We start from the raw sequence: 24698 nt of genomic DNA on the forward strand, positions 1-24698 counted from the left end.
TTTTTTCTTTAAGGTTAAAGGGGTTTTACCTTTTAAGTTCTTAGTTTATTTTAGTATAAATATTTATGCAGAATTTTAAGATTTAGTAAGTCTAACTCTAGGAAAAGCTTGTATCTTAACCTGTTAAATAACTTTTTCTCAAAAATAGAGAACAATTATTCAAGGTTATTCCTAAAGAAGTTATTTAACTTTAAATAAAATTACAAAATATTACAACTTCTTTTTAAGGAATTTTTTAAAATAATCTACATAAATTTTCCAGAAAGGGCATTTAATCTACCGAAAACCCTCTGAGAATTTCCCATTTTCTTTCATTTTTCTGCCACTTTTTCGTCATCGTTGTAGGTGTATATGTGTGTTAGCCAGTGTGTTCTCGTCTGTTTGTGTATGTTTAATGCCTTTGTGTTTGTGTTTAGCGCTCGAATATCGGTCAAGGCTGGCAATGCAGCCAACTGGCGCACATTTAGGCGACGTTTAGTTGTCGCTTCAGCTGCCTCAGCCGCTGCCTTCTGATGTCTGTGCCTCATTTCTGGCGAAATATGCCACTAAATCAACACGTTCGGCGTTGCAGCAACCAGCTAGCTACTAAAGTGAGAAAAACATCTCAAAAAGCTAAGAAAAATGATCAAAATTGAAAAATTATTCATTGAAATACCTATCTATAATTCCCCATTTGCTTAAAAGGCAATATGATTTTCGTATACTATATCTGATTTGGTTATCTATTAATGATTACTTTTCGCTCAGTGTGTTGTGCCAGCCCACGCTTCAGTGGCGACACGTCTGTTGGCAACTCACCTGCGAAATCTCGCTGCTGGCGTTAATGACATTTCAACATAGTTCCACTTCCTCCCTCTCCTCATCCTTCTCACTTTTCGTTCAATTTTCCCACCTGCTCTGAACATTCTGTACATGACAATGCTACCCTGTATATGCCCCCCGAAAAATGGCATTAATAAGGTCAAGGATGTTTTTTGTAGCTCCTGTGGCGTGCACGCCACGAAAAGCTCTCAACCCAGACCCAATTTCCCGGGACTGTTCTCCTGTGGGTGTGGCCCTGTTTAGTACTGATTAAGTGCCCACAATTTCTGCCCCAAAATGTCCAATGACAGGAGGGATGGCGTGTTTGTTGTTCTTCTGGTTCTAGTGGCGGTTGCACCAAAATTGCATTTATTTTTTGTTTTGCCACTAGGAGGCCGTCACTTTTGAGCCGGAAGTTTGCGTGAGCTGCAAAAAGGGAAAAATTGATGGGGGGAAAATGGAAGGAGTTTCCTGCAGGCGTTGCCGAGAGGCGTTGCTGCTATGTTGTCCGTGATAAATTGAGAGGCGGTTGTATTTTTGGCCAAAAAACATCAACTATTAGCGTGTGTGAATAGGAAATGCATAGGGAAAAGTGGGAAATAAGAAATTGTTAGCCATTTAAGTACTTAGGGAGCAAAGTTAACCACTTGATAGTTTAAAATGTGTTATAAAACTTAACTTCTTTAAGTTGTTTCTAGTTATCGAATGGATATACGCTAAGCTGATTTTCCCATAAATTGCAAAAAGTTCAGCGCAACTCATAAATATTTAAAGCACTATCCCTTAAAAAGCCGTTAAAAAGCTGCCAATAACCCATCCAGTCCCTCTGAATTAGACAAATTTACAACCACAAAAACCGCTCATGTAAAAAAGTGGCCTTATTAAAAGATTGGTTGGTTGTACTTCAGCTTAAATCAAAGCGAAGCTTATCAATTAGCGTAGCTAAAACATAAAACCAGGGGCAGGATAATGGGTGTGGGTTGTAAGCTCAGACATCGGGGAAGCTCCCAGATTAATGCTGCATGTATAATCCTGTGGAGCGTAATTACCGCAGCTAACGCTAACCCAACACCGCCGCAACTATCAACACAGCGCTTTGATTAATTATATGATCCATGTTTGGTTTTCCAAACTCCCTATCCTCTCAAACCCCCCTACCCGTTTCCCTTTGCCTGCGGCTTTTGTAAAATTAATTAAGTCGAAATGAAACAAACCAGAGCCCGACTTTGTTTGATGAGGGTAAAAGTTAGCGTCCGGCAGCTGATAAAATAACGCATACGCCGCGTGGCCGCGATAAAACTTACCAATTTGTTTGACTGTCATTGCATTAAATTTGCAGCCCAACAAATGGCAATCAAGTCAAGAAAGTAGCACAACACGACAAACACGCAATCATTGAAGAGTGTTCAATGCAACCAGAGCCAACCAACGTCGTGAGGATGAGGCAAAACCACAGAATTCGGTGTAATCCCATTTAAGCAAGCTGCTTTTCAGCAGTTGATTTGCTTTTGGCTTGGAGCGTGCTTGAAATCTGCTATCAACACTTGTTTATAGAGCTGGCTCCCCACTTATTTTCCCCACTTTCTTGCTAAGCTCTTCCGGCTAAGAATTGTGCCCAAAAAGGAGAAGAAGCGATTCAAGGCTTACGCATTTGTCGTCTTGGTTGCAGCTTCTTGCGATTCTGTTGCTACTGTTAGTGCTTCTGCTGTTGCTACTTCTGCTTCTGGTGCTGCAGCTATTGCTACCACTCCCACTTTTCAGTGGCTGCGGCGCGCCTCTTAATCCATTTGCTGCACTACCAGTCACGCCCACCGGCGTATACACGCCCTGGCAATAAAACTTTTACTCTGGCCCTTCGTCCTCGAGGCCCTAACTTTGCTCGTGAACGAGTGCCTGCAATTTTTGCTCAACAACCAGAGGCGATGACGATGACAGCGACAACGTCAATGAGCTTTTCTTGGCCAGGCAGGGCGTCAGTCGGCGATGACAGCGGCTTTTCATACCCCGTAAATGCAGATGGTAGATAGGCCAACTTGAGGACTTAATTGATTTAGGAACTAAAAAACTTAATCAATAAATTGATTACCAATTTTCTCATGTTGGTATATTAGTGAATGACAGCTTAATTATCTGATTAATAGGGTTTCGTAGTTTGTAATATAAAATTGAATTACTAAATACGACATACTATTTTACTGGAGAGAGGGTGTGGGTTAAAAAACGTAATGCTTATGACTGACTTTTAACATTAGGTATCCTTTTAGTTCATCACTTTCCCTATAACCCCCCTTATACTTTCCGTTGTTTATGCGATTCTATTTACTTGAATTCGTTTCTTAAATTTATTTTCGGACTGACCTACATTGATGGCTGTCGACTTGGCTAGTGGCAGTGCCTTTGTGCTGTCCTCCTTCGTTTCAGCCTCAAGAACTTTGGCTGTCTTTGGTTATATGGTATGGTATGCCAACGAAAAACGTCATATGATTTTTGATTATAACGTCAATGGGGCGACATAAAGCTCGCAGCTGCTCTTGGCTGTTGTCTTCTGTAGCGCCATTTCTTTATTTAAAAATAAATAAAAAAGGAAAAATAATGTGAGAGTAAGTATTCTAAATGTTTGACAGCTGGAAAAACGAAGAAAAAACAGGAAGAGAAAGCTTTTTATGTCCGCTAGAAGATTTAAATACTCTTTCTGCTGTATTACATCTTTGAATAATAAAAGTGTATTGGAAAACTTAATAATAAATATTTGATAAGATAGAAATAAATAATATAAACTAGTAAAAAACAAGTGCGAACTTAATAAAATTCCTATTAAGTTTAAAAACTTCAAAAACTTCAAAAAATGTTTCCTTTTATACAATGTATGTAATTAAAGGCAATTATTTAAAAGACAACCAAGTAAACAGAATATAAAATGCAAGGACAAGGCTGACTGAATGGTATATAAGGTCAGAGTTCATCGATGCATGTAAACGACAAGACCCCAGGGCATCAAGAGTATATATATATATATACAAACAAGAGGAAACGCTATAGTCGAGTGCCGCGACTATAAGATACCCGTTACTGTTTTACACAATTTTAAAATATTAATTTTGTTAGTGGAAATTCACAAGGCGCCACCTATTGTCAGAGGAAGTATGTTGAGTATGCTTATAGTGACGTCACTGCCCATGTGGAGCCTTATAACCTTAATTTCTTCATAAATAGCGAAATAATGTTCCGATTTGAAAAATCTTTTGTAACTCGATAGATATTAACAGAAAAAAGTTACACAAGGTCAAACAAAGGCATTCATAATAATATTATAGACTCCACAGTTTTCCGCGGTTTGTGGGCGTTAGAGTGGGCGTGGCCGGATGCAACTTCGTGGCAAGTTGCAGACGCATCTCTTAAATACGAGTTCCTAAGCAAAATTGTGTAGCTTTTATAGTTTTCGAGATTTTTGCATTTTTGGTTTTTCGGGTTTTGTGGGCGTTAGAGTAGGCGTGGCGTGATCGGAAAAAAACAATTCGCATTGGGAGCATCATAGAAACATACATGCTTGATCCGAACTTTCTATCTCTTATAGTTACCGAGATATCAGCTTTTCTAGAAAATCCGAAAACCGTCTTTTGAGCCTTGTGGGCGTATGGGTGGGTGTGGCCGGATAGTAGTAGCACTATAAGATGCGCTGTCATCTAAAGAGTATACTTTCTGAATTTCAACTTTCCATCTACAATAGTTCCTGAGATTTCAGCAATTTTAGTTTTTTGCGATTTGTGGGCGTTAGAGTGGGCGTGGCAGGATGCTGTAATAAACTTGCGCTGTCCCGGGACCTCAAGAATCTTCATGCCTTATCTCAGATTTGTATCTGCTATAGTTCCTGAGATCTCAGCGTTCATACGGACGGACGGACGGACGGACGGACGGACGGACGGACGGACGGACGGACGGACGGACGGACGGACGGACGGACGGACAGACGGACATGGCTCAATCGACTTCGTTATTGATCCTGATCAAGAATATATATACTTTATAGGGTCGCAAAAGCTTCCTTCTATCTGTTACATACTTTTCAACGAATCTAGTATACCCTTTTACTCTACGAGTAACGGGTATAAAAAATGGTCGAAATAATGTTGTCGGGCGACAAGAGTTCGCTTTTTCCATTTCCATTTGCCTGAATCCCAACTCCCAGTTGCTAACCATTCTGCCACTTTCTTCCGCCATGGGCAATGGCTTCTGGTCCTTTGTTCTCTGTCTCCAATTCCATTGCCATCTCTTTCTCCACTAGTGTTTCTTTCTCTATCTCTATCTCTGCACTCTCCTTCCCGTTTCCTGCGTTTTTGTTGCGCCAAAAATATGAAAATTGCTTGTTGTCTCTGTGGTCTCCACTCTTTCGTTTGCCATTCCTAAAAACACTAAAAATAAATTATTAGAAATATTTGAATTACAATTTTAAGAAATTAAAACCATGATTTGAGAGATTTTGTATGTGGTATCATCAAAAATAAAAAACATTTTTAAAAATTATCATTATTAAAGTCTTAGCTATCATACTTTCTCTCAGTGTAGCCATATACACTCCATTGTAGCTGTGGTAAACCCCATCAATTGTAATTTTAGCCTTTGCCTGGTTCTTGTAAGCTAAATGTCGTACATTTAGCTGTTTTGTTGTCATTTCTCTTTGTTGTTCTTATTATTACGGCTGTTCAAATAGTTTTACGAGATTGTCTCGTTGTGTCTTTGATTTCGCAGTTGGAAAGAGGAGCCAAGATTGCTTCCCAGATTGATCCAAACCAAATTGCTCTGCTTTAGCAGCAAGTTTTCTATAATTAACATATTTCAATGTGAAATATTAAGGCATTTCGGTTCGGAGTTTACTCGTTCTGTTTTGGCCAAAAACAAGCAGAAAAGCGGTTGGAACGCATGAAAAAGTGGTTTTTGTGTAGAAGGGGTTGTAGAGTCTATTGTTCTAAGGCATTGTTTTTATCCCAAATTCAGGCCAGCTATAGATGGATTTTGATTGCCGAAAAGGATTGGGGGAGGAGATCGAAAAAAAAAGGCTTTGACATGCAATATTTACCAGCTTTGTCATTCTAAATTGATAAATTGAAAGATTTTGAAACTGGCAGCATTTCGCCATGATCTACGGTAGTTGGCTAAACAAATGACTTCGTTATTTGCCGGGTCGGGACTTGTCATTCAATAAATTCCATAAAATAATCTTTACTTTTAAATGTGAAAGAATTTGTATGGTTTGGAGTTCCGGGAAAATGGAAATGTGATATGCAAATGTGCATTGTTGTCATGACTCATGTTTGTGATAAGTCTAATGTCAACGATCACATTACCAAGTCAGAAATGAGTTTATGGATTGGAATGTCCGAATCCCACGTAGGAAAAGGTTTTAAGATAATTGATTGCATTTTAATGGTCTTCAGGGGGAACACTCTTAATAATGATTTTAAACAATAATTAAAAACTTTAATCAATAACTCTTTTGTTATTTACTAAATTCCTATAAAACAATCTCGCTTTCTGACCATATGTTCAAGTCCCGGAAAAAATGTTAATTAAAAAAAAACTAGAACAAGTGCCTACTTACACTTTAAATAACAACTTTTTCTTAGAAATCCATACAAAAGAGCAATGAATTCCCATTGCGAAAAGTCTGTAACGGAGTCATATTTTACAGTCTCCCATGTAAATTAACTTTCACGAGGAAAAACCCTCTTAGCTGCATTAAGGTTGCGGCTGAGCTGCGTTAAACCTCTCCTAACCGCACACCATCGTCATTAATTGCGTATACATATATGTATATAAAGATATATGTAAATGGGATGCACTTCTGTAAGTGTGTGGGTGATTTTAATCATAATTTAGTAGGCCAGCGGCCACAGCTGTTTGCTTTTCCCCATTTTCCGGCGTGAGTCAATTAATAATGCGTCGAATATTAAATTTATGCAAAAAGGCAGCGTTAAGTGCATTAATAACTTAACCCAATAAGAGGCTAATAAAATGTCAGTTAACTCAAAATACTCTGAAATTATTTTCAGTATATCTTTAACAAGTTGATAACTTGCAAAAATTTAAGCAAATCATTCTTACCTTCTTATAATCATAATAAATCATTTTTACTGCTATAAAAAAGGGAAAGTTTTTTGATTACAAAAACTATTTTTATTGATTTTCTAACCATTGAATAATTTTATCAAGAATATAATTCTCCAAAAGTAGCTGCAATCTCTGGGATTATATTTCCGATAAGCCCCCTCACTACGCACCTGTTTGTTTATATTTTCAGCATGGGTCAGATTACTTAATAAGCGTTGCACATAAATTGAGTGTCAAATTATTTTGCAATTGATGACAGCCTGAAGGGATAAACTGTGGCCAAAGATCAGAAAATGCAATTATTAATTTCATAAACTCAACGCCCTACATGCGTGTCCCATGAATCATTTATATTGTAAACAAATAGTGTAAAATATTAAAGTGAAAAATAAATAAACAAAAATAAGGAAAAAAAGAGAACCGACGAGGATGGGATTCGAACCCACGCGTGCAGAGCACATTGGATTAGCAGTCCAACGCCTTAACCTCTCGGCCACCTCGTCATCTGATTATTTGGTTTCAGTTTGCAGTTGCATACCTTCTTAAGCTGTAAATAATACTCATTGCTCATATCACATAACTAGTAAAAATCACTGCCTCCTCTCTAAGCCATAAAGTTGAAATACCCAAGATAATAAATACATAAATAAATAGCAAAAAAAAAACATAAATATTATTCTACAAATTGCTTTATGCATCTGCTATTACAGCTCAACTGTGTCTTTTTTTGTTGGTTTTTGCTTTAAATTCATGGGATAACTAAATACAGAAAACTGTCGAAATGAAAATGAACAACCGACAGTTTGTTGGCTGGCTGGGTTTAGTTTTATTTTCTCGTATGATTTTAAGGGGTAAGAGGGTGTAAGGGGGGTTTTAAGGGATTTTGGGCAACGCCCACACGCATTGCTATGCATCGTTTTGCGTTGGAAATTTCACTGCCACTCGCTTGTCTAATTTATTTGCAAATTTTTGAGTGCCATATTCCCCAGCACCCAGCAGTTGCAGCTGCTCTCTTCCACTTGTGGGTTTTTATTTTAATTTGTTTTTCTGTGTGCATTTAATTATTGTTTATTTGTCTGGGCGAATTGCAAATTATGTACACTTAAACCGTATAGTAATTTTACAGAGAAGAGTGAATAAATGGAATGGCCAACAAAATGGATTTAGTTAGAATTTTCTAGAGCAAAGAAGAAAGTTGTTTTGGTGAAAATCTTGAGAAATTTTTAAAGAGAAGTTACTTTTAATCTTTGAATTTGTTTTAGTAAAGATTTTCTTATACTCCACAGCTTTTGAGAAAGAAGAAATAACAAATTTGTGGATTTCAGCAGATTAAAATATCTCTTTGTCTAAGCCTCCAACAAATGCTATCTCGTTAGCTTAAGTTTTAGTATTTCATATATTTGTATCCAATTTATAAATATGTGTATAAATTTATATATTTTGCCCTCTTAAAAGCACTTCTGGCATAAACAAAAAGGCAACAACAGTTGCTAAACTACGTCCTGCTCTCCCAATTTCCTACCTCATCACCAACGCCACCTGCCACGAATCCTTTTACCCAGAAAAGAAACTCTTGAAGAGAGCAGAACAAAACAAAAGTTGAAAATGCATTTTAATTACATGCGTCTCGTAGGCATGTTCCCCGCCCCTCCTTTCGCCAAACGCCCCCTCTTGAGTCATGCAGTCTGCGCTTCACTTTAATGGGAAAAGTGCTTAAAACAGCAGAACGCAGGCCTGCAAAACGAAAAAAATAAGCAATTAAATTAATTTTTCGTTTTGTTTTATTTTATTTTTTGTTATATGGGCCTGGCCCAAACAGCAGCAGCCTCAATGCGTCGAAAGTGGACAGCGGTCAGTGAATACAAAATAAAAAAAAGAATAAAAAAAGAGGCAACAATTAAAAAAGTGTGCCAGCGTTTTCGAGCGGCCAAGCGACAAGTGACAAGGAATGCTGGCGACCTTCGACTGACGGGGCCGAAGAAAAGTGGGCGGTTCTGGGTTGATTGTTGGTTGTTGCTCCGAGATATAAGCAGCACTCCGACAGTTTGTCATTTTTGCCAACATTCATTTAAATGTCGAAATTAATGAACAAACGCAACGGGCAAACATTTGTCAAAGCAGCTCAAGAAATGCAATAGCTGGGCAAAAATTGCTTAACTAATTGGCTAAAAGCATTTGTAAGGGAGAGAAATTGCATTTTCTGGCAGCTACGAATTAATGAGGAATTTTATCAATGATGCATGCAAAATCAATTCCTAGCTTAAGAAACTTTTCCAATTAACCAGAAAGACTTTTCCTTCCTTCCGCCCTTACTTTCTGCATAGTTTTTTGGGGGAATAAGTGTATATATATATATATATGTATTTATTGCATCGTAAAAAGTAAACCAATATTTCGCTCCATGACTCTATATAAAACTTTATAGGAAGCAGCTGAAAAAGTAAAATAATTTTTGTTGAAGGGAAAACAAACTTTTTATTAATGTTTGTCGCACTTTTTCGGTCGGACATGCGGCGCCCTGGCCGAGTCTAGGAAGCAATTTTATGTTTCGTCCATTGTTTGTTGCCTCTTTTTTTTCTTGTAGTTGGCCGAAATAAACACATTTTTATTACAAAATATTTTGTTTTGGATGCGAGCATTTTATTGCACCAGCGTTGGCTCTAAATCAAATGCTTTTTACACTAACTTAAATTATTTGCCAGGCAACAAAAAAAAGCAAAAGCAAACGCCATGAATAAAACGCATAAATATGTGAACGCCCCAAAAAAATAAAAAGCAAAGTTGGCAGCCGGAAATGATAATAACATCTATATGCACAGTGCGTTTCGTGGCTGTAAATCGGTTTATTTCTGTGCGAAAATAAATAGAGTTGTGAGAAGAAGCAAACCGTACTTTCTTTTTTATGTTACTTTTCAATTTACTGTATTGTTGTGAGGGAAATAAATGAAATTTTATAGTTAATCAATGAATACTTTTAAAGAATTTTAAAATACTCAAAAACTTTAAAAGTCCTACTGATTATTTTTTCTAAAACTTTGATGTATTGAAAAGGTAATTTTAATAATCTGCTGAGATACTTTTTTTTGGAAGTAGTTTTGTATTTGCTTATAAATATATTTAAATTTAAATTTATAGATATGGTTAAGACGTTTTAATAATGCTAACTAAGATGCTTTACAACTTTGTTTTTCTGGTTTTCTATAAAAGAAAAAGGAAATCTATAAAGTCCTCAAAATCATATTTCACTGTGACAGCCTAATGACTCTTCTTATCGATTGCAATTAGGCCTAAAGTACCTGCCCCTTTTGTCAAATCCGTGCCAAATTCAAGTAGGCAACTAAAACAACAACAACTACAGCAATATTGTAAGAGTCCTTCGGCGAACATTACGTATACGCCACGTACACACTGTTGCACTGTGTTGGTGTGCAATTGTTCTGGGCTCGGCACTCTTGTCTTGGCCGAAAGGAGTACAAAATGTTGCTGATTAAGTGGTTGCCGCAAGCAATTTGCGTCAAGTGAAGCGCGTGACTCTCAACATGTGTCACCAGTACAGTGGAGGCTCGAACAAAAAGGTCAGGGTAGAGGAGGATGAAAAGTTGGGGACGAAAACAAAAACAAAAGCCACGATATGCGACAATTACAACCGTAAATTATGCCACAAGCAAGAGCAACAGCAATAACTACAATAACATCAGTCGACCACAACGCCCAAAATGGCCACGCCCACAACGGCTGGGCCGTTTTGGTCTGGTCCGCCAACTTGGCCACAAAAGAAACAAGCCCAAACGCAACAAAATGGAGCACCACAGCGCACCGACAATGCCAACGACAACTCAATTAAGTAAATGAGTGAAAACCGAGATGTTGTTGCTCGCCGCTCCTTATGTTTGTTGATGTTTGTGTGTTTGCGAATGTTTGTCGTTGTTGTTGCTGTTGCTGTTGCTGTAGCTCTTGGCAGAGTGGCTTACTTGTGTAATTAAGTGAGCAAATCACAAAATAATTATCCAGCTCGGGGCACAAACTGCAACAGCTAGAACTTGTTTTTTCTTGGGTATTTAATCTTAATGTCATCATTGTAATTTCCCCAAAAGAAATGCAATTATCGCACTCTGTCTCCCTGACAATTAGCCAGAATAACTAAAGCTTAGCTCAGCGTCATGCAAAGTCAATTACGCATAGCTTAAATGGCCCACACAAACCGTTACACTACCTGGCTAACACCCACACACAGAGAGAGATGTAGAGTAAAAAGGACATTTTGTAGCTATTGCGTCCTTTGGCCCTTAGCTGGCCACCTTTTTCCCCATTCAGGTGCAAGCAAATTTGCCGCGTGCAATGAAATGAATGCAGGTGTGACATGAACTGAAAGTTCTGTAAAAAATGCAAAAGAAATTTACGTTGGCTGCAAAAGGTAATAGGGTATGAAAGGAAACCTTTAAAAAAAAGCGGGGGATTTATATGCGATTTTCTGTAAAGGGAAATATGTGATAGTTCTAGGTTAATGTTCTGATAAAAGCTTGAATTTTTGATGAAATCAGCTTGCCTTTAATCATATATTATCACATATTAAGTACATGTATTAACAAGAATAATTATATATTCTCAATAACAAAATAGCTAAAATGAAATTTAAAATTAAAGTCACGTAACTCCTAACTTCACCCCCCAAAAAAAAGAACAAAAGAACTGTTAACACGAAAAGTTTAACTAAAAAAAAGGCGTAGAAGAGGGTAAAACTTTTGAAATTCATACAAGTTGCGTTTTTAATCATCGCCGGGCACTTTTATGGTAAACTATTTTAAGTATGCGCTGTCGATTCAAGCGAAAGTTAGCGATTTACGAGCACCTTCAATCCACTCAACGCACTCGCCTGCTATACGTAAATATTACGTATACGTATATTCCCCTATATATATATATGTACGTAGATACTTTGTGTATAGAAAGTCCCTGTGTTCCACTCCCCCGGGCGTTATTGAACCAACAAAAAGTTGAGCAGTCAGCGAAAATGGCATTTCCGGTTGAAGTTGGCACACAAACAAAATTCCAGCAATGTCGCGTTTATTTATAAGGCAACCCGAAATGCAGGCACGCACATGGTTGTGTCCGCCCCCTCCTTTTCTGCTTTCCCCCCACCGACACCGCCCACTCTCTGATTTTCACTTGTTTTTTTTTTTTTTTTGTTTATTCGGCGACGTTTTTGGCATGCAAGTTTTGCACTTTCCTTTTTTTCTCTCTCACTTTTCTTTATTTTTGAGTGACTTTTTGCTGTTGCATGCGCCAAGTGCAGACATGAGGCGAAAACGAGGCAAGGCGAGGTCTTAACTAGGTCGATCATTTGATGGCACACGCACACACCTAAGCCCAACTGAACTCACATTAAATATTTACTAACACTCGGAGAAATAGGGATATTAAATAAGCAAAAATTTGTTAATTTAAATGTTAATCAGCTGCAGAAAATTAAAATTTTTCATCTACCAACATCTGATTAGCATGCTTCAACAATTTTTCTTGTAATTTGGAAAAACCATTGCTCATTCCATTTTCCCGTAGTGCCATAATAGTGCGAGTAAAAATGGCGTGCGGAAATTATATAAGCTCACTTTATGCTATTAAGGTTTGACTTACTGCCGCCTGCCTGGTGTCTATTTGTCTGCCTGGCCTCCGGGTGAACCATGTACACCCAGTCCTAGCCAGACGTAGCCTTTCCAATTACATTACCCGGACTCGGATCGTCAGTGTGCTCCATTTCTCGGTTGCTTCCTCCGAAACGGAAACACCGGAGAATATGGTCGCCCACTTTGAGCCGGGCAAATATTTGCCCTGCCTTCGACTAAAAGGTGATAAACTTGGCATAATGCAATATTTAATGTTTGAACAGGCATTTAAAAGGTTATATAATGCAGTTATGCTGTTACCCTAGTCTGGCTCGTACACTATCATCGTTATCATCGTCATCATCATCGCCATCATCATTTGCCATCGTGGTCTGAAGCATTTCTGGCCAGTTGTTTGCCCAGCGCAGGCTGATAAGCTTTGAAATATTTTGCACACCCTGGCATATGCAAATGCAAACTAGAGATACACTTACCAGAAAAATCTGCGAAATTTAAAATGGAAATTCAAGATTTTGTAGAAGAAAAATCTATGGAAAATGTTTGATTTCGAGTAAATCTTTCGATTAGAATCTTCTATCCCTTCTTTTACTAGGAAGTACTTTTGCATTACCTTGATTCCCATCGGTTATAGATTTCTCAAACTGTTTTCTTTTCTATTCCTTGAAAATTTCAAGAATTCTCCTTAAACAGCATTAACTGTAGTGTAGGCCCATTCCCAGTACCAAATCCAGTTACAATCGCAGTATTAGAGTCATGGCCAAAACCAGTGACAGGGAAGCATCGGGCACTGTGTTTGGATGGATAGACATATAGACCTATATGGGCACAAACACATAGTTCCAGCTCCTCCTCAACGCTACTGGGGCTTGGGTGAGAGCGTGTTTACATGCTTTCGACTCTGTTGATTAATGTTGTTGGCCACCCAGCTGAGCATTGAGTAATGCCAAGCAACTTCTGCTTGATGGATAAACGAGACTCAGCAGGTCTTCCAACCGTTTCCATCTATCTACCAGTTCCCTCTCCTTAGTTCGTATTAGGGCCAAAAGAATGTTACACTCTGGCCAAAGTGTGTCTGGGGCATGCACATAAAATTACCTGAATAACCATTGAAGTTACCCATGAAGTGCGAGGTGTGCAGAGCCTGTTGGAATTTAGCATTCGCTTGTGTTTGGAATTTACCAAATCATGAATATGAAAAGGTTTCCAAGAATTCTGATTACAAATTTAACGGGAAACTTACTAATTATGTTGTGAAAACTTAAGTTTGCGTGATAAATAAAGTAATTTATTTTCATTATTATTAAATGTTTTTTAAACATGTTTGAATATTTATATAAAAGGAACATCTGAATTGGGATTTAATAGAGAAAGAATCACTTCCTAACATGCAATTCTCAGCACATTTCACTGACCTTTGCAACTGTGTTAGCCATGTAAATTCGTACAAGCAAAGATAAAGAAATGAGGAAATTATATCTAAATAAATCAATGGCTCATTTGCCAATGCCCCCGCCCTCAAGCAGCTGTTTACATGGGATATATATATACAAATATATATACATATATGCAGCCGCACTAGCACATGCGTATAAACAAAGTCTTATAGACACCCCAATATATATATATATATATGCAGTGATCGTGATTGCGATCGGTTCACACATAATGCCGCCGCTCCATCGTGGCACGCGCCTTGCTCGAAAATCCGGAGGAGACCGAAGCACGTGAGAGAAATGAGGGACAGAGTTTTGGGTGCTATATACATAGATATAGATAGAGATCGAAATAAAGAGAAAGAGATCGGTTTTGGTTTTTGGGGAGAGAATAGTGCATTTATTTTTAGGATAACAATGGGCCCCGAAGAGCACCGGCAAGCGGGCGAGATATATTCAGCGGATTTCTATATTTTCCTCGGGAAAAATCGAGGAAAATTTTTCAGTCGAGCGCATAGAGCAACGCGAGCAAGGCGTCTAAAGGCCAGTGCGCGAATTATTTTGTATATATACCGAATATATATACGTACGCACACAAATACCCAAAAATATCTATAGATATATGTGCAGAGATAGCCAACGGTATAATTATATATACTCGAAAATTATACTACATATGGTTAAGAAGAGGGAAAACCATTTTTCAATTTGACGAAAAGTAAAATGTGAAATTCTATGTGTGTGTGTGTGATTGTGTGTGTGTGTCAGCTGGTCATGAAAAATTGCAATAAGAAAAACGGCCATAAAAGTGAGCAAAAAAAAAAAGAAGAAAAATAAAGTAAGAGATAGCAAATATCTCGGTGTGTATCTATAATAGTAATATCCCGAAAAGAAAAACCAAATGCGAAGAAAAACACACCAAATCCCAGCAAAAAGAATCTTAAGTAGACGGGAAAACGTTGGGTTTTCTTACAGATACGTATTTTAGATTCAGAATCAGAATCAGATTCAGATTCAGATTCATTTGTGGTCTTGGTTTGGTCTCTGCGGCATCGCTTCCTAGTTCCCATCCCATCATCATCATCATCCCATCTATGCTATTTAGTTTTTTGGGGTATGTTTTCTAGTTGCTGCCTCTCTTGGCTGCTTTTACTTTTTGTTTCAACTGCTGCTGTTGCTGCTGCTGCTGATGCTGCTTTTCTGGTCTTTTGCTCAAATAAAAATTCCTCTTGCGTGTTAGCTAAAAGTTATTTTTAAAAATTTCTTTTAATTTTGTTTTCTCGTTTGCGCGGAGATACGAGACTTTAAATACGGCGACGTCTTCGCCTGTCGATGCTCTCAAGGAATTTTCAGCTCTCGCCGCTGCATTAATGCGGCATAACATGAAAAAAAACAAACTAAAGGCAAAAAAAATCTACAAAATATTACAAGTTTCCGCCTGATACACAAATTAGATCTTGCAAATTAGCGAAATTAAATTGCATCGCATGCTAGGTGTAATTAATTCAACATCTATCACGTTTTTTTCTCTTTATTTTCTCTACCAAAAACTCACTTTTCCGCTTGGCAAGATCCTGCATGTGTGTGTGTGGGTGGCACTTGGAAAGTGCACAAAGGAGCAGCCAACCCTTCAGTGCCAGAAATGCGTTACGTATACGCCGGTTGGCCTTAACTTGGCTTAAGTGAACTATTATGCTACAGCTAATTGAATTTAATACATACGCAACGAATGTATATAACATTTTGTGCAATAATGCATTAAATTTGTGAGCCGAAACAAAGCAGCTTAAACCTGATGGCCATTGGCCAAAGGAAGTGCCTTATTTTCCTAGTTTCGTAGATAATAGATTGAGCTGGCATCCTGTGCCGAAGAAGATTTATGACCTCATTAATATCCAATCAACCTGTTCAGGCCAAATCGTTTGCTTGTAATTAAGCTCCTTCGTTGCCTTTTGCCTGTCGCCTGGCAAAACTGTAAACAAACTCGAACATCAACGCCGCTCACCACCTACCCAAATGGCAATTAGGCAGGGCATTTATTTCACTACAGTTTGTCAAATGCAATATCCGTGAAAGTGGACAGTCGGACGGGGCGACAGTGTAGGTAGGGACGACACTGTACAGACAGTAGAGACAAGAGACGGAGACACTGACAGACAAACAACGAACCTGGCCATGGCAACAATGTCACAACTCAAGTGTCAAACAAAAGGCGACGATGGCAATGGCGAAAGCACAGGCAAACGCAACCAAAACATCGTCCCCAAAACAGGGGGGTAGGGCAGTAGATTCTCAGGGCGGGAGATGGAAAATGCGATGCTAGAATATCAAAATTTACACAGTACGGCGATAGTTTTACGGTGGTGACAACAAAGCGGACAAATATTTTGCAATGAGCTATCAGAGTACATACACACATTTTGCATAACTCAAACAAAGTTACTAACTAACAGCTAGCAATTTTGTTCTAAAATATTTGAAGGCGAAAGTTTATAAAAGATAAAAGTTTTAGAATGTCCTTAAAGAAAATCTAGTTTAGTCTTCTAGAAAAACTAACCATCAATTTTTGGTTAAAATACAAAGATTTCTTAAAATTGTTTATATTTTTTCATGATTTATAGAAGAAACTTAAAACAGCTTTTGATAAAAATATAGCATAGTTTCCTTTTATCAACGAAGAAACAAATAACATAAAAACTATCAAAACATGAAATGAAACTTTAATGTATGAATCTAAGCTTTCCAAGAGCCATACTATCAGAAACTCTATAAATCTAATAATTCCTATTCAAGCAATCTTAACGAATCCACAATATTAATGACCGGTATTAAGTCTAATCGCCAGGCGTTTAAACGGGAATTCGCTTAAATCAGTTTATTGCGATATTCAAATGCAATTTAAGAGCTTATTATATGCTAGACAGTTGCGGCGTCTAATGTTTTAGCAAACGAGGAAAACTTTTCTCGTATTCGGTTCCAATTTGCAAATATTAGTTTTTCCTTGGGGACACTTTTGAGCGGAATTCATCATTTTGGCCCGTTCGCAGATGCTTTTGGTTGTGTGTTAGTGTGTATATCACACACACGATGGCCATTTGCATGTGTAAAGAGTGGTGCAGGGGGGATAGGAAGCTAGAGTAAATGAAAACTTTCGGCCTGCAGCACTTTCGGCACCGGCATAAAGAGCCAAGCGTTAAATTCTTGTTTCCACCAGCCCAGGCAGCTAGAAAAGTTTTCAGTTTTTCCGTGTTTTCAGTGTTTTCAGCATATGGGCGGCAGCTCATTGCTCCGGTTTTGCGGATGTGTGGGTGCTGCTTGCCTCGCCTTGCCCCGCCTGTGTGTGTTAGCCAACTTTTGTGCAAGCAAAGGAAATGCTTGACATGTCTTGTTCCTTTCGCTGGCTCGCTTATTTTATTTAGCATTTTCTTTTTTTGCCTTTTGTTTGGCTTGCGTTTAGCCTGTGGCTAAGAAAAAATGCTATGTTGTGCGTTTAATTTTTCCTTTCCTTTTTCCCAACATTTTAATTATTTGCTTGATCGTTTTTTGTTTATTTATTTTTTCCGCTTGCCTTATGGCTCTTATGAGGCAATTTGAACCACTGACCGACCCCCCGAAGGACCTTCAACTTATCTTGTTTATTGCTGTGGGTTTTTTCTTTTCTGTCTGGCAATTTGATAAATTGCATAAATATTATCATCAGATTCACAGGAATATTTAGATGAGCGAAATAAACAATAAATCGTCGGATTTATTTAACGCAATTAATGCTGAATGTTGATTTGGGTTGGCATTTTGGTCTGTGTCTGGCTCTGAACGCTCTGGTTTCCCGTTCATTGAACGGCCACATTTTTTGACTTATTGACACTTCACATTGCCCGACATTCAACTTAATTGCCGAAGGAGACGCTCATGCATATATGTTTTATGTACATTTGTGTATTATTTATTAGACTTCAGACAACATAAATTCGTTTTGTGTTTGTATTTTTGGTTCTTGCTTTGTTTTAATTACCCATGCTAAATAGACGAGAATTTCTTTTGGCAGTGAAGATGTTTATTCTAATATAATAAATTATTGTAATTGATTTGATATATGTATACGTACGTACGTACGATGAGGTTAACAGACTACAAAGATAGCTATAGTCGCTTGACTTTACTTTGTCGAAATACTTGGCATTCCCATGGCGCTAAAATATATATTTTGTTTTGGTTTAAATTTATCTTAATATATTCATGATCATCATATGTAAACACTTTTAAATAATAAAAAAAAGTGATTTTTATTTGATTTGATTTCAAGTTTTTCTTATTAAATAAACATTTTAATACATCATTTAGCTTACTTTGCAATTTCAACTGTTTTTTTTTCTTTAATTTTCCAATTAAGTGGCTTTGTCACGTTATGACATCCTCATCAATTTTAATATATTTTAATTAAATTTAATATTTTTCATTCAATTGCACAAAGTGGACATAGTGAGACCCTTGAGCAGCATCATCGTTCCACCTAGAAAATGTCATCGAAAGTATTCAATTAAGGCCCATCGGGAAAATGTTGTTTTATCAACACAGAAAATTCATTTAATTTCGCAGACAATTGCATTGAAATTGATTTACTCGCATTTGAATAACCATTTTGCTTGTCTGTGCGGAATTCTCTTAAAACACAAATAATTTGTCATTTATATATATATATATATATATGAGTATATATTGGATATGTTTTGCCCTTTTGTTTGCTGTGCTGTGTCACTTCTACCACTCACTACCGCCCACCGAATGACATTGAAGCTGAAATTCAATTATGCCATTGAATTTCATTTCATTCCTCTGCAGAGCAACGACGATTTTTATCATCGGTTTATGGCCGCTGATTAATTTATGCCTATTATTCTCGATTATATGATGAATTTACCGCTTGGCTGGAACGTTTATATGGAATCCTCCTGTTAGCGGACCAAGAAAAATCAAATATTTCGACATCGACATCGACTCACACTGAAAATAACTTGGCCAAAATGTCGCACTTGACTTGACCCAGAAAAACATTCTCATTTGCATATTTACATTGCCTATCTGCATGGAATTTATTCCTGGTTGTTGTTGCTGTTCTTATGGCAGCAGTGGGAAAAATAAAAAAGAGAAAGCTAAAAAAATATATATAAGAAAATATTTTCCCTTTACGTAAACGACAACGATGCAAGAAATTCCAAACTGACGGAAAAGCAAGCGCAGATATTTCAACAACTTCTGACTGCCAAGGAAGGGGGCGGCCAAGAGGCGTGGTCGCCGTCTCTCCTCGTCTTTATCTCTGGTCGGGGTGCCCCTTAGCCATAGCCATCCTTATAGCATTCGCATAGTTAGTTGTTTCGCTAGCTGCTCAATGACATGTGCTGTCTGAGTGCCAAAAAATGGGAGGAAAAAAAACGCAAAATAAATAAATAGCAAAAGACTGGACGCCTCGCAATGTTATTGTATCTTGCAGATGCGAAATTGAACGGCGAGCGCCGAGTTCAGCGCACTTTGAAAACTGTTCGTTGCCCTGATTTTGATTTTGGATTTGGCTTCAGCCAAGCAGATGCCCAAGATATATAATACCAAAAAAAGAATCACAGATCCTCTCGTTCTTCTTGGGGCACTAAGAGAAAAATGTGTGTTAAGTTTGGGCATCGAAACTTTATTATAATTCTGTTATATCTTTATGTGGTTTAGAAAAATAACTGTTGGAAATCTTTAGGTTTATAGTAGTTTTTACAAAAACGTAAAGCCTATAAATGCTTTGTTTGATCTTCAAAAATTATTCTTAATTTGGAGTACCACTCAACATTTTCTATAAAAAGATCTTTAAACTTTAATAGAACTATACTATACTTTACTATATTATCTACCTATCTGTGTTCAAAGTGACGAAGAATTCAATTTAATTTCCTTCAATTGTTATTTATCTTTTCTCTCTCTGCACAAAGGGGGGCTGGCACTGTAATTGCGTGTAAAGATTAACTTATTTATGTGTGTGCGAAAGAGGTGGTGGTGGAGGAGGAGGAGGAGCTGCACGCGTGCCTCGTGCATTTGTTATGCATCTGCGTAATCGTATCTTAAAGATACAATTGCAGCCAGGCATTGTTATTGTCGATGGTGGTGGCGGTGGTGGTGGCTCGTGCCCAACTCCGCATCCGCACATGGCCCCCGGCTGCCTGCCGACTGCCTGGGTTTCTGTTGTGGTTACACTTTAATTTACTAGCCATCAAGTGCACATTTATAATTGGAACGATGCCAGCCAAAAGGGGAGACCCTAGAGTGGCTTCTATCTGTTCGTATCCGTATCTTGATACCCTCCCCAAGTTTCCCTCCTTCTCGTTCGACTATATTTACTGAGTCTTCCCCTTATTCTTGGCTTGCCGGTCATAACTGTCAGAGACAAAACGCTGCAGCTTAAGAGGAGGCAAGTCCTCATAGTTACAGTACTGCAACTGCTCCACAATGCTGATAGATTAGTTCTCTAATAGCATCGCAATCCGCATTCAGACAGCACAATAGCAGAAACAGAGGAGCAGCGACGAGTTGGCGGTGAGGTAGGTGGCATCACAAGTGACCACTTTAAGCCAGACACTTCGCGGACCTTTAACAGAGAGTCAGCCAGATGTGAGCCAACTTGGTCAGGTTCCTTGCTAGTGCATAAAAGTTGGTCACGAAAGTCTTGAACTTTAAGTGTAGACAGAATTTAAAATGAACGACGATGCTTAAAATTTAATTTTAAAAGCTATTTTTTTTAAAAAAACAAAACCAGTATATATACTGAAAATCACAAATCGAAGCAGCAGTTCATCTGCAAAATTACTTCCTGTGACAAGAGGAAGACATTTCTGTCGCATTTGACAGCTGTTGGCACATCATCAAAAGCTAGCCCTGAAAAATGTGTACATATTTTGATAAAATATTTTTGCTAAAGACAACATTTTTAAACAAATAAAATCTTTATGACACGGCGCGGTAAATATGATGGTCCAAAAGTAAACAGTTTTCCTATTGCCAGCAGCTGGGAGGAGGTCTTCTAAAATCGAGCAGCCTTGCTTGGGCATAATTAAGAACTGGGTCGAGTGTAGATTTTCAGTTGACTCTCTCATCCTCCTCCTTTTTTTTTGTCAGTCAGGGACAGGGAAAAGCGCAGCCACAGCTACCAACAACTTTTTGCCAGATTCTCCCCATACTTACATACATCCTCATACGTACATAGACGTCAGCCCCGAGAGCGATTGCCTTCGCTCCGCTCTATCCAATTCGCCTCGTGGATAATTAATTGATTGCCCATTTGATTGAACGTTTGATGGATGAGTGCTGTCCGAGTGTTTGGCTCAGTTTGCTAACGGATTCCCCCATTCTGTTCTCTTGCAGTAATTTGCATCGGCTGTTAGTGGAGCAGCCTCGACATCAGTCCCAGCCCCAGTTCCAGCTCCAGCTCCAGCCCCAACAGATCCAGATCCAGCCACAAAAGCAGTAGCAGTCACAGCCACCACCACCGGCACCGCAATCACAGCCAGGAGATCCATCCGCATCCACATTCACATCCAACAGACATGGTGATAAGCAAACCTGATGGTGCGGCGCCCAATGGTGCGGCGGGTGGAGCGGGCGCCACATCAACGGCACAGGCAGCTGCTGCAGCTGGCCTCGATGCCACCGGGAACAGTCTGGCTCATCCCTCGGGGATACCGCAGGATCAAATAGACAATATCATGAGCGGCATCGCCAACACGGGCAACGTCAAAATGAACAATCACCGCAAAAAGCTGCGACAAAGGTGAGTGCTTCTTAATCAATATTAAAGAAATTCAGCTTAATAAACTCGCAGACTTGATTTTAAATAAACTTAATTAATTAATATTCCTTTCAGATTTGATATTATTAAGAAACTAGGACAAGGCACCTACGGCAAGGTGCAGTTAGGTATTAATAAGGAAACCGGCCAGGAGGTGGCCATCAAAACTATCAAAAAATGCAAAATCGAAGCCGAGGCGGATTTGGTTCGCATCCGGCGAGAGGTGCAGATCATGAGCTCAGTGCATCATCCCAACATCATCCACATCTACGAAGGTAACTCGTTTGATGACTTTATAAAGCGAATTAAGCTATAATTACTATTCATTTCAGTATTTGAGAACCGTGAGAAAATGGTGCTAGTAATGGAGTTTGCCGCTGGCGGCGAGCTCTACGACTATCTGTCTGAAAGGAAGGTTCTCACCGAAGAGGAGGCGCGTCGCATCTTCCGCCAGGTGGCCACCGCTGTCTACTACTGTCACAAGCACAAGATCTGCCATCGCGATCTCAAGCTGGAAAACATCCTGCTGGACGAGAATGGCAATGCCAAGGTGAGCTAAGTTTAGTTTACATTTTATGATTACTGAAATAAGATTGGAAGAACTTGTTACTTGGTACTTAATTACTTCACGTTAACGACTTGTAATTAAAATGTCTACCCATTTTCAGATTGCTGACTTTGGTTTGTCGAATGTGTTCGATGACCAACGTCTGTTAGGAACCTTCTGTGGCTCCCCACTCTACGCCTCGCCAGAAATTGTGGAGGGTACTCCTTATCAGGGACCCGAAGTGGACTGCTGGTCTTTAGGTGTGCTGCTCTACACATTGGTTTATGGTTCTATGCCCTTCGATGGGTCCAACTTTAAGAGGCTGGTGAAGCAGATTAGCCAGGGTGACTACTATGAGCCAAGGAAACCTTCGCGAGCCTCCACTCTGATCCGGGACATGCTTACCGTTTGTCCAAGGAAGCGTGCCAGTATCGAGCAAATCTGCTCGCACTGGTGGGTGAACGAGAATGATAATGTATCCTGTCTGGACCTGGCCGAGGATCTAGCCAATCAGACCCCAGTCCGATTGGATGTCCTGCTTTCACTCACACCAGCCACTATAACGGCGGATCAGTTGGTGGTGCCATCAGCGGAAGGGGCAGCTGCTGCCAAGGCGGCGGCAAATGAACGTGTTCCTCGCTCCCATTCGGTGGGCTCAATCCGTGACATGGGACCACCCAATACGGAGGCTGAACGCCGAATTCTGGACATGGTGGCCGGTAAGTCGATGTCCATCTCCCTGCTTCTGAATTCGCTTGAGTGGTCCCCAGTGTGTGAGATAGAAGTACCCGTGCAGCAACCCGCGCTGAGATTGTGTAACAGGATGGGACGATTTGTGCGGACTTAAGTGTGACTTAGGGAAAATTTTAAGGTTTTTCTTAGCTTGGTGATTAGATTCTTAATCTAATCGTAGAAGTAATAGTCCAGCAAATCATCCCACCTTGTTGTGTATATAAATGGAGACTAACTGGCTGCCCCATACACACCGACACCAACCGACCACCGACGACCCACCCACTAACTGATCCTCATCCCGAAACCAAATTCCCACCACATAAACCCATCACTTGCGAGTGTACTAAACCACTTGGAACTAAAGTCATTTAACCAAACTCATTAAACCACGCCACCCTTTCTCTCTCTCTCTCTGTTTCTGTTTCGTGTTTCCAGCTGGAGGAGAAGCCGCTTTGATGCCATCACCCACCAGGACAATTACCCCCGCCCAGAGTCCGGTACAGACCAAGAGGAAGCTGCAGCCCACTGTTTCCACAGAGAATGCAGCTGGAACTACGGCTAAGAAGAAGGAAAAGCCGGCCAATAGCTCGTTTGTGATCAGCAAGGATGGTGTGCCACTGACTGAGGCGCCACCAACCATTATCGAACCCCAAGCCACACTCATGGAGGCGGAAACCATTGCCAATATACCAGAGGAAGTACCGGCTCCAAGTTTCTCCCAGAAAGACATGCAACTGGTTGGTGATCTCTGCGAACAGCTTATGGGTGATGGATCCAATAGCACCGCTACCGCACCGGCAGCTGCCCCACCTGCACCCACACCTGTTGCTCGCCAGGCTACCAGGGGAAAATTGGATGCTGTTGTAGAGACACCCGAGGAGAAGGATGCCACCAAGGTGATCAAGAAGTTTGTTAACAAGCACAAGACAGCTGATCTGGTGAATGCCATCAATGAAAGTGCCTCCAAGGCTGCGGTGCCTGTTCCCGCCGCCGCTCCTCCACCCTTTGTGCGGAAGTGCAGCCTGCAGGATGAATCCACCCTGAACAAATTCAATGCAGAACGTCGGAAATCACGGATCTTGGAAACTGCCGAGAAGTTCCAACCACCGCCACCCGTGGCTGCAGCTGCTCCGGAGAAACCCAAGAAGCTCAGCATACCCGGTGTCAGTGTGGGTAGTTTTAAGAAGGAATTCGAAAAGAAGGCCACCAATCCTCAGACTGTAGAAGGTCCCACGCCTGGTGAACTTAGGGCACAGGAGCAGGTTGCTGCGGCAGCGGCGGCTGCCCAAGAAGCCGAAACCTTGAGCACTCCACCACCATCACCGGTGGTGGCCCAATCCCTAGAGGCCAGTGATTCCAAAAACTCAGTGGCCTCCATTTCACTGGACGAAGCCCGTCGCTCCATGGAGAACTCCATTGCTTTGCTGCTGCAGGCCCAAAATGAATCCAGCAAGGAGGTGGACCAGCTGTGTGCCCAAACGGAGACCATTGGAGTTAGTGAGCCTGCTACTCAGCAGGAGCGCGAGCGTAAGTTGAAGAACGCCCGCGCCATCATCGGAAATGCCATCCAACCAGGTGAGTGATAGCAGCATGATAGATTTTAAGTTTACTATTAGTGATTATGATATCCGTAT

The 24698-nt window shown here is 39.8% G+C and overlaps 1 protein-coding gene and 1 non-coding gene across 12 annotated transcripts in view; one reads left to right on the forward strand and one right to left on the reverse strand.

The window, feature by feature from the left end:
• The window catches only part of LOC108117481 (serine/threonine-protein kinase par-1), a 49716-nt gene that overhangs the window by 9081 nt on the left and 15937 nt on the right, over nucleotides 1-24698 (forward strand). For 2 of the 11 annotated variants that reach the window (XM_041819464.1, XM_041819468.1), the window contains exons 1-6: nucleotides 14120-15077; nucleotides 21359-21764; nucleotides 21858-22057; nucleotides 22115-22332; nucleotides 22451-23048; nucleotides 23500-24639. In XM_041819464.1, coding sequence (XP_041675398.1) covers nucleotides 21541-21764; nucleotides 21858-22057; nucleotides 22115-22332; nucleotides 22451-23048; nucleotides 23500-24639 — 2380 coding nt within the window. In that variant the 5' untranslated portion in view covers nucleotides 14120-15077; nucleotides 21359-21540. Of the gene's footprint in view, nucleotides 1-14119; nucleotides 15078-21358; nucleotides 21765-21857; nucleotides 22058-22114; nucleotides 22333-22450; nucleotides 23049-23499; nucleotides 24640-24698 lie in introns of those variants that run through there. The other 9 variants (XM_041819466.1, XM_041819467.1, XM_017229943.2 and 6 more) reach the window with 9 other exon arrangements.
• Trnas-gcu lies at nucleotides 7328-7409 on the reverse strand. The gene has a single exon. It is a non-coding gene; the product is annotated as a tRNA-Ser (tRNA).

Source organism: Drosophila eugracilis, unplaced genomic scaffold (assembly GCF_018153835.1).
Source record: "Drosophila eugracilis isolate 14026-0451.02 unplaced genomic scaffold, ASM1815383v1 contig_75, whole genome shotgun sequence".
NCBI lineage: Eukaryota > Metazoa > Arthropoda > Insecta > Diptera > Drosophilidae > Drosophila > Drosophila eugracilis.